Source organism: Suillus bovinus (assembly GCF_016758785.1).
Source record: "Suillus bovinus strain UH-Sbo-P2 chromosome Unknown EDB93scaffold_94, whole genome shotgun sequence".
Taxonomy (NCBI): Eukaryota; Fungi; Basidiomycota; class Agaricomycetes; order Boletales; family Suillaceae; genus Suillus; species Suillus bovinus.
The window spans coordinates 1-10,274 of NW_024542150.1; the positions used below are offsets into that span (position 1 = coordinate 1).

At 44.7% G+C, this 10,274-nt stretch overlaps 1 protein-coding gene across 1 annotated transcript; it reads left to right on the forward strand.

The window, feature by feature from the left end:
• Positions 1 to 9,409: 9,409 nt before the first annotated feature.
• On the forward strand, positions 9,410 to 9,783 carry EDB93DRAFT_1071479 (uncharacterized protein; the record flags this gene model as incomplete). The annotated part of the gene is made up of 2 exons (XM_041444976.1): positions 9,410 to 9,621; positions 9,675 to 9,783. Coding segments are annotated over 2 exons (321 nt in total), but the record flags the coding sequence as incomplete, so codon positions are not given.
• Positions 9,784 to 10,274: the final 491 nt, after the last annotated feature.

Sequence of the window (10,274 nt, forward strand, 5' to 3'; positions counted from 1 at the left end):
ATCTTGGTCGATGCCTCTTGAGTACTTCAATAGGTACGCTTGAGGCCCTTCTACTTGAAGCTCCGATTCTCTACTAATCCTCCACCCCACTCTCATCACTTTACCATGCTGATTCGTCAGTCGAGCCACGAGTCCACGCGATTTATACATCTTCCCTCTCCGTTGCCCGGATGGACGAGAATACATCTCAGACTAATCAACCATAAGCCGTCTGGGCTTTAGGTTTACAGTCGCTTCGTCATCATCTTTATGCCCAGACAAAGGAACGCCACGTAGAGTCAGTTATTTCGTTAATCTATATTATTCTCGTTCATTTCAGTATCGGGAATCAAGGGCTGGGTTGGCTGTAAGACGTTCCGAATAATTTCAGCTTCCGTGCAGGCGATTCACGTACTCCAGTAGAGATACAACAAGAAATGAATTGGAATACATGGACCTCAATTTATGTAAATATGCTTGGAAACTCCATATGTTAAATAGATATTACGACGGATCCTCGAACAAATTTCTCTTCCCCGCAGACCACTCGCCATGTATGTCCCTACACAGTACTGCTAGTCGTTACGTGTACATGCTCCTGGAAGACAATCGAATTCATGCTAGTTTCTGCGTCAGACTTGGCCACGAGTTTGGCGTGATATTCTCGAACGCTAAGGATAAGGCGTGGTCCCAGCACAAACATCTGCACGCCCGATAAAATATTAAGAGCACAATCGAGTGTCATAAATCCGATAGAATCTGAATTCTGCAGAAACGGTGAGCAAAGTTTATACGCAGATGTCAGTGATAGGTCAGCGCACATCGTTCTCTGGAGAGAGATAGACCAGTTGGAGGCAAGAGACACAAACAAAGCTAGCACGCGCGGGACTTTAGCAGAAAAATATGACCACAATTACATGGCAAGCTCACCTTGCAAAATAAAGCACATGAGATTGTATCAGCACTCTGAAACAGTCCCCGATGTTCGTTCCTGTCGAATGGCCGAGTCTTCGCAGGTCACGGAAGTGTCTTACAGCAACCCAGGCTGAAAGACACAGTGCGAGGACCTCCCAAAAAGTGTAGAGCGTCCAAGTCATTGTAAACAGAAGCCAGATGTTACCTTCATATGCGTAATTACACATACATATACCAGAGAGTATCAGCTCCTCTGGCATTCGTCCAATGAGCTGCGTTCTTCGAGTCGACAAGTAAGCTCACCCGGTACACTATCCTTGAGTCCTATTGCCACCAAGACCCCGCAGGCGATGTTTACAGCCAGGAAGATGATAACAAGAAAGATAAGCATCATTCTTGATCTTTGATACATGGCATGTAACCGGGCAATCATGATGACTTGCATCATGTTTCAGTCGAGTCAATATCACAGAGGTATTGAGCTAGGTCACCCACCACCCAACATGGCAGTTACGACCACATTTGTCACATTCACTGCGTAGTACGCAATAGTGTCTGAAACACCCAATCAGTGATCAGCCTCAGGTATTGGTATCAAACACCGACTCACATCTGTGTAGTCATTATATCAGGCCAGGTTCAATGTTCGGAATCTCACTCACCCCTACATATCAGTGTATTCATTGAATAGGAATGAGATGGTTGCATCATACTCACTGCATCTCCCAGCGAGACCAATGGCATATTCACTGTGTGCCACTGGTCAGAAGAATCGAACACAGCACATATGTCACATACACAGAGTATTGATACTAATTGTCAGAGATGAGCGCTAGCATTAGCACGGTGCCAAGTCGTTGGCCTTGACACATACACAGAATATGGTATTCCAATATAACGTATCTGGAACATTTTGGAGTCAGCAATACTCGCCAGCCACGCTATAGCACAACATGAGGTACGAACGAGCAAATACAGCGCAGCCATGAGAGACCATCGTTGCCTCTGTCGTGAATTCATTATATTATCTTCTTTTCTGCTGATACGGGGATCTTGTCACTTACCCAGATTAATTCAATCTATGACACCATTCTTAGCGAGTTGGCTACTCCGGCAATAAGATCGACCTACCTCTTGTCCAATTGTTAGCACTGGAAATATTATGAGAAGATCAGCAGTTTTCGAACACTGTCCTGCTCACCCCAATCGTATATTACTACGACGCCGGCGGCAACTGCGAAATCACAAGTCAATGTTAGATCAAGATATCTTGATACGACAAACCTATCCAATAGCTGAAATCAATGTTAAGACCGATTACCGGCCACCAACTGGGATCATTTATGACTACAGTCATATTCGAGGATGAGTATGGGCGAATGGGGAATGTTGGGGTGTATAATGATAGCGTTCATGCCAGATATACCCTCGTTCAGCCCTTCTACTGCCGAAATCTGCATGATGAAGATGGATCCTTGATCCCACCTCAAGACCCTTGATCGGGTGAAGTAAGTATTGCGGTGAGAAATCGTACAACAAGAAGCCTTCAAAAAATCAAAGTAGATTTACACAGCTAGTGCTGAATAACAGGAAAGTTCCAGTCGTTGGTGGTGTCGGAACTTATTTCCAACGTGGTTCTTCGGGCATTTTTTGCTGCAAACTTGCGAAAATCGAGGAGTGCCCCATGAAACTCGATCTAACACAGGTCCAAGCGTGATGCGATCAACAAAAGCATGTGCACTCTTTTAGGCCTCGCTAGCCGAGCCCGAGACATAACAGCCCTCTTATGGAACAAGGACTGTTCTGCAGCATAGCACCAGAGAGGTCAGACAAGAAACCGTGACACAGAATGGGTGGAATATATCTCACCTCATCCGTCGCCTCATACAGCTATCATAATTATATATGAAGTCAATGAACAAAGAGATGGTAAGCATAGAGCCAACCTGATACTAAACAGCCAGATACATACATCCCGATTGGTGGTTGATATTTTTTGAATACTTATGCAACACCATCCCAAGGTCGCAAGGCAAACTGCATATGGGAGAAAAGAAGCCTATATATCATGGGCAAAATGAGTATTGCGGCGCGAAAGCAGCTGCAAAAGAGGAAACCTTTGTTAGTAGAATTAGAATGTGATTTGCAGACTAGTATGTATGCACGCGACCAGTCAGACACTGGGAAAGTTCCAGTCGTTGGTGACGTCGGCAACCACGTAACCAACACAGGTCTAAGCGTGATGTGATCGCAAAAGCATCTGTACTCTCTCGGACTCGCTAGCCAAGCTCGAGGCTTCCAGCCAGCTGAGATGGCCATTGCGTTTCAGCGATGTTTTGCAGTTCTGACTTGAAAAAAAGTCGGTAAAAGCTGTCAGTTACAAGCGAGATCCGTCAGATGAGCAAAGAGCGCTATTGTCGGACCTTCATCATGCTCAGCAATCTCATAGGCAGGATTAAAAGTCGTACCGTAGTCTGATTGCTCCACTTTGCACACGCATAGCCAAATACCAAGAAGCAACCATCTCATAGCCCCGCTGTCTTAGCTTTTCCCCGTCTAGAGTTACCGTGTAGGTATATCCTGTGTTGGGCCGTAGATCAGTGCAATCGAGTGTTAGATACATAGAAACTATGACATACCTACCTGTGGCGACACGAAATAACGGGGATAAATCAAGGCTTCATAATTTCCCTAGACGGTGGTAGAGGAGAAACAGAAAACAAGTGTCGAAAAAAACTTGTCAAAGGGTTCGTAAAATATGGAATGGATGTTCAGATTTGTCTTGATGGGTGTGTAGTTATAAGCACGAAATGGCCACTGTGCTTTCAACTTTGTAGATGAACGGTGAGTAAATAGCGAATCACAGCACGATCGACGAACCAAACAGACAGTCAGGGGCAACGACATAGATTAGTTATGGCGTAGGTGCTATGAGACCTGGGTAGGGCCAGGTTTGCTGTGGCTGCAGGCGCATTGAGGCTTCTTTGATGGAGTATGTTGGTCAACGGCTGTGATCAGTAAAGTGCTGCTGGTTATGCTGGTAGTCCCGACGAACATTTTGAAACTGAAGGCTCAAGACGCACAGGACACTTGACACGATCAATAATATTAGTGTTTGCAAACACACGCCAAGTTGACATACATAGTACGAAAGATACGACCTCCGAATCTGTTGATCAAAGCCACGGAACTGCCTTCGGTATTTGCCGAGAGTTCGAAAATGAACCAACTTCTACAAAAGGCTGATACATATTCCTATAATACATATGAAACTACTCCTGCGACAGATCCTCCAGAGACGGTCTTCCCCACGCCCAAGGACATTCTACTACCGCTCTGAAGGCCACCCTTTCCCCATCTTCTTTTGTGCTCGGACAGATCATAGTGAGTTTTGTCCTCAACACAGAATTCTTCCTGTCTCCTATCTGAGCACAGACGCGCTGTTTTTTTCTTCCTTTTTCTATCCAGTCCTTTTACTCAAATCATGATCATTCTTTTTGCTCCAACAGATCATAATTCACTTTTGAGATATCAGCTGTCTGGACTTCGACAAGTAACTCCAACGCCACTCTCATGGGTGTACGTGTTTTATAATCTTGCTGGACAATTTACACTGATGGGCGTGCTATAGCTAGTAAGATTTCGACATACCATACATACCCTAACGCACGATTCGGCGATCATCGTAATTTATTGCTTTTTTTTCGTTCATCACGTCGTGCTTCTGCATTCCCTGGTCCCTGATATTCTCGCCTCGCGTCCAATCCAAGCGGTCCAGATGAGTAATCACACAATATAGATGCGACAGTTACAAGCCATATGAACTTCTATAGACCGTGCGCACTTCTTTCTCCTCCGGTCTTTGTGTTGAAACAGCTGATAGATGGTAGTAAGTGTGGAGTTCTGCTCCATCAGCTGTCCGGACTCGAACATACTACTCACGCAGCACCTGGGTGAGCAGATAACGACTTGTTGAAGTGAAGTGTATACTTTCAAGTCATTATCTCTTCGCTCCAGTGCAACTCTGAGGTGTGTTCTATGTATGTATGCATCTCGTTCGGTGCTTTACTCTGACAGACGTGCTACTGGGCAGGATCGAAACAGGTTGTTGCAAGGGACATAACACACATCTGATGCATGATTTTCAGTGATGCGCTATCCTGATCAAAGTAAGTATTCCAGAGTCCTAATATTTCGTGATCTGTATCTCACCAATACTTTCGCAGGCACAGGTGCGCTTTATGCCTTTCGACTTGAAGCCCCGATTTTCTGCTTTACTCTCCACTTACCATGATTGATGTTCTTGCCTCACGCATTTGTGATATATTCGAACCGTCAGTCTCTTCTTAAAACCTATCACACTCAATATTGTTGAATTTTGCATGACACACAGACTATCGTCATTGATCTATCTCGGCCACGTGTTCGTTGTAACATCTGCACAACGACTAATCCGGATATCGTATGCTTTGTACTCAGACAATGTGTGTATGGGAGAAGAATTCGTGGACTTCCTGTCTGGACTTGGCAGATCACAAGGGTCATGAATGCATATTGATGCACGGTATGGGCGGTGTGCTGGGGAGTTGCTGGGTGGCACGGCTACTAGTACTCCAGAGCGACTGTGATATGTGTGTATCTCTAAAAACTGTCGTAGTCACTCTAGCCGTTGCTCAACCGAAGTTCTTATGCAAGTTACTCCATCCTGAAGCGGCACACTAACCTTGGTGCAGCTGAATTATATTGCAATAGCCATGCGCTAAAGAGCTGCGCCGCTGGTCAATGGAAAAATTTGATGAACTATTGGAAAGCATGGAAGGTAAGGTGAGTTTTTGTCCGTATGGACGCCCATTCAGAGACTATTTAACGCCTCCCAGGCACACATTGATACAGGCATACAGTGAGCCACGAATACTTGAGTCCGCGGGTGAGTAGCTACTTCGTTCTAGTAGCAATACAGCAAAGAAATAGGTTTGCCTAGACCTGTCAAATATACTTCGAAATACCACGACGGATCCTCGACCAAATTTGTCCTTCATGCACGCCACCTGGTAAGTATGTCCCTACACAGTACTGCTAGTTGATACAAGTACATGTTCCCGGAAGATAATCGAATTCATGCTAGTTTCTGTGTCAGAGTCAGCCACGAGTTTGGCGTTATATTCTCGAACGGTAAGAATGAGGCGTGGCCCCAGCACAAACACCTGCACGCCAATGAAAACTTGAAGAGCATCATAGAGTATCAGAACTCCAATGGAACTTGAATTCTAAAGAAATTATGAGCAGTAGTTTACGCGCAGATGCCACCCACCACTAAAAAGTCGCTCAATCTATCAAATAAAAAAAACTTGGTGATCATGATCTGCAGGCATAGGCCTGGGCCCTGGACTATTTTCATGTGTTTCTTCCAAGATTGGGTACGATCGTCATCTCTGATAGTCTGAGTCTGGGTATCAGGGACTTGGTTGGCTGTTAGATATAGACATTTCGAATAATTTAGACTGGACTTGGTGCAAGTGTGAGTGAGTGGCTATTTCGTTCCAGTAGTAATACAACGAGGAAGAGATGCCTAGATCTGTCAAATATACATACACACTTTGAAACACCATTAAATAAGTATCATGACGGATTCTCCACCATTTTTCTCCTCCCTGCACGCCACTTGACAAGGATGTCCCTACACAGTACTGCTGGTTGATACATGTACACGCTCTTGGAAGACAATCGATGTCATGCTATTTTTTGTGTCGAAGTCAACCACGAGCCCGGCGCTATATTCCCGAACACTGAGGATGAGGCGCGGACCCAGCACAAACATCTGAACGACCGATAGAATTTGAAGAGCACCTTGCAGTATCTCGAGAAAATATGGATTCTACAGAAATGATGAGCAGTGTGGTTATACGCATATGTCAACGACAGGCCGGCGCACCACGATCTTTGGGGAGAGATAAACAAGCTGAAGGCAAGACACACAAGCAAAGCTAGCACGTGCGGAACTTGAGAAAAAGAGAATCAGATTAAGATTACAATCATACCTTGCAAAATAAAGCACGTGTGATTGTATCATCACTCTGAAACAGTCTCCGATGCTCGATGCTCTGAGTCGCCGTAGGTTACGGAAGTGTTTTACAGTAATCCAGACTGAAAGAAACAGTGCGAGGACTTCCCAAACAGTGTTGATCGTCCAAACCATTGAGGACATAATCAGGCTATTTCCCACATACGCGAAAGTGCACATATGCGTGCCATAGAGTATAAATTCCTCTGGTGATTGTCCAATGAGCTGTGTTCTTCAAGTCAACAAGTAAAGCTTACTTGCTGAAGAATCCTTGAGCACCATTACCACGATTACTCCGCAGGTGATGTTAACAGCTAGAAATATGATAACAAGGAAGATGAGCATCATTCTAGATCCCTGATACATGGCATGCAACCGAGCAATCATAACGACTTGCATCGTGTTTCCGTGTCAATATCACTGAGGTATTGTGGCTGAGTAGCTCACCACCCAACATGGCACTCACGACCACATTTGTCCCATTCTGTGCGTAGTACGCATTAATGCCTGAAAGACCCGATTAGTGATCACCCTCATACTACTGTCAAATGTTCCGACTCACACCTATTGAGTCACTATATTGAGCCAAGTTCAATGGTCAGAATCTCACTCACCCCTGCAGACGAATGTATTCATTAAACAGGAATGCGATGATTGCGAAATACTCACTGCATCTGTCAGGGAGATTGATGGCATGATTCCTGTGTACCGCCGGTCAGAAGAATCGAACACGGGGCATATGAGACATACGCAGAACATTGGCACTGATTGTCGGAGGTGAGCTATTAGTATGGTACCAATTTCTAAGCCTCGACACATACACAGAATACGGCATTTCAATATAGCGGATCTAAAATATTAGGGAGTCAGTACTACTGCCAACCACGCTACAGCACAATATGAGGTACGAACAAGCAAATACAGCACAGTCATGAGAGACAAGCGTTGCCTCTGCCGCGAATTAATTGTATTCTCCTATTTGTCTTCCACATGGGACTCTGTCACTCACCCAGATGAGTTCAATCTATGACACCGTTCTTAGCAACTTGGCTGCTTTGGGGATAACATCCACCTACCTCCTGTCCGAGCGTTAATACTGGAGATATCATGAGAATATGGATGGTTTTCAAACACCGTTCTGCTCACCCCAGTCGTATACTACCACAACGACGGCAGCAACTGCGAATTTGCAAGTCAATGTTAGATCTAGAGATCCTAATGCGACAAACCTATCCAATAGCTGTTAAAAATATTTGTATTGATCACCGGCCACCAACTGGGATCATTGAAGACTACGGTCATATTTGAGGGATGGGTGTGAGCAAGCGGGAATGTTGGTGTTGGTGGTGTGTAAGGATGATGTTCGTGCTAGATATACAATGTCCAGCGCTTGTATCGCCAAGATCTGCGTGATTTGAATATGGATATTTGATCCCGCCTCAAGACCCTTGATTGAGCGAAATAAGTATTACGACTGATGCTGTACCAAGCAAAAAGAGGCCTAAAAGCCCTTGATAATAAAAGTTGAATTTTATTTGCACACACGCCACGGCTCGAACTTGGCTCAAACACCAGGAAAGTTCAGCCGTTGATGATTTGGCAAATTATTTCCAACACAATTCTTTGAATGTTTTTCTGCAAGCTTGCTCAGGTTCCCTATGAAAACGTGTAATCATCGATCTTACAAGTCTAGGTGTGATGTGATTGAACTTACTGTACAAATCGGGCCCGAGCCCGAGGCGTAACATCCCTTACGGAACAAGGATCATTATTCTCTGGCATAGCACTAGAAAAGTCGGATAAGGAATCCAAAACCAAGCGCATTATATTCCATGCATCATGCACTTAATGTCATGGTAATGTACTGCACTGGTAGACACATCCTGATTCGTATATTTGTTGAATACTTACACCATCCCAAAATCGAAAGGGAAATTGTCCACGCGAGACAATAAGCTGTATCACGCTAGAAGCCCGATTTCTGATTGTACAGGCTCATCTCGACAGCACTGTGTTTCAGTAAACTTCTATTTTGTAAGATTGGGATCAGATTAGTGTTGTGGGCAGAACTGACGAGTTCTGCCAACCGGTTTGGCAGAACTGGTTGTGCCTGGCAGATGGCAGAACTCCGTGAAAAAGTGCTGGCAGAACTTGGCGGAACTCAGGGTTGGTAGAGCACTAGTCCATAATAATCTGTACAATATGTGTACCTTAAAAAAAAGTGAAACGAGTCACATATGCCTCTTGGCTGATCCTTCGTCCCAAAATATGGTCCATGCTGGTGGCTGCCCAGTGCCATCCCTAATCAACGACAACTTTGAGCGTCTCGACAAAGTTGCAAACAGTTCTGGCCGTTACTTCTGGAAATGCAAGCACTGTGGTAATCTCGACAATTCCCCTGGCGCCAAAATCCAAGGTCGCGACAATAGTCTGCCTAACCATATCATCCGCCACTGCAAGGATGCTGCTCCTGAGCTTCGCCGAAAAGCCCGGACATTTATTATGAACAAGACAGGTGACAATGGTGGTCAAGTTATCTCACCAGCTGCTTCGTCTAGTTCTGGTGGTGTGATCAAGAAGCGGAAGAAGATTTCAACATTGGATGGATATGTAGACTACCCACTTAGTGATGAGCAAGCCAAACTTGCAAATATAAAACTGCTTCGGTAGGTTCACAATGAATGTGCAACAAAAATTCCAAACCAATATCATGTAACAGGTTCATAATTCACGCCAACATCCCATTTCGTGTAGGAGATGACGAATATTTTCGCGAGTTTATCGACGTAATTCGGCCATCATACAAAGTTCCATCCCGATATGTATTATCTCATCACCTCCTTGATGGTGAGGCTGTTCGAGTCCAGCAGGAGGAGATAGATCGACTCAAGGAACGCAAATGTCTCACACTGCTTCTTGATGGATGGGAGGATATATTGAAGAGAAGTCTTTATGGCTCAGTTGCCGTAGAAGTGAATCATCCTCCAGTTGTTCTCGCATTACAGGACATGACTGGACAGAGAGCCACATCAGATAATCTTATCACCGTCTCACAGAAGGCAATGGACCAAATGGAAGTCGGAGATGGCAAAAATTTCATTGCAGTCACGACAGATAATCCAACTGTCATGCAGGCTTATCGCCGCAAGTTCCAGGAACAATATCCCTGGATCCTCGTAAGTCGATAGTCAATCCACATGTCGTGACAATTGCACTAACTTGCAATTGGTAGGGATTTGTATGCTTTATTCACAGTCTCAATACATTAATTGGAAACATTATGTCGTATCCCACGATGAAGAAAGTTGTTGCAAAAGCA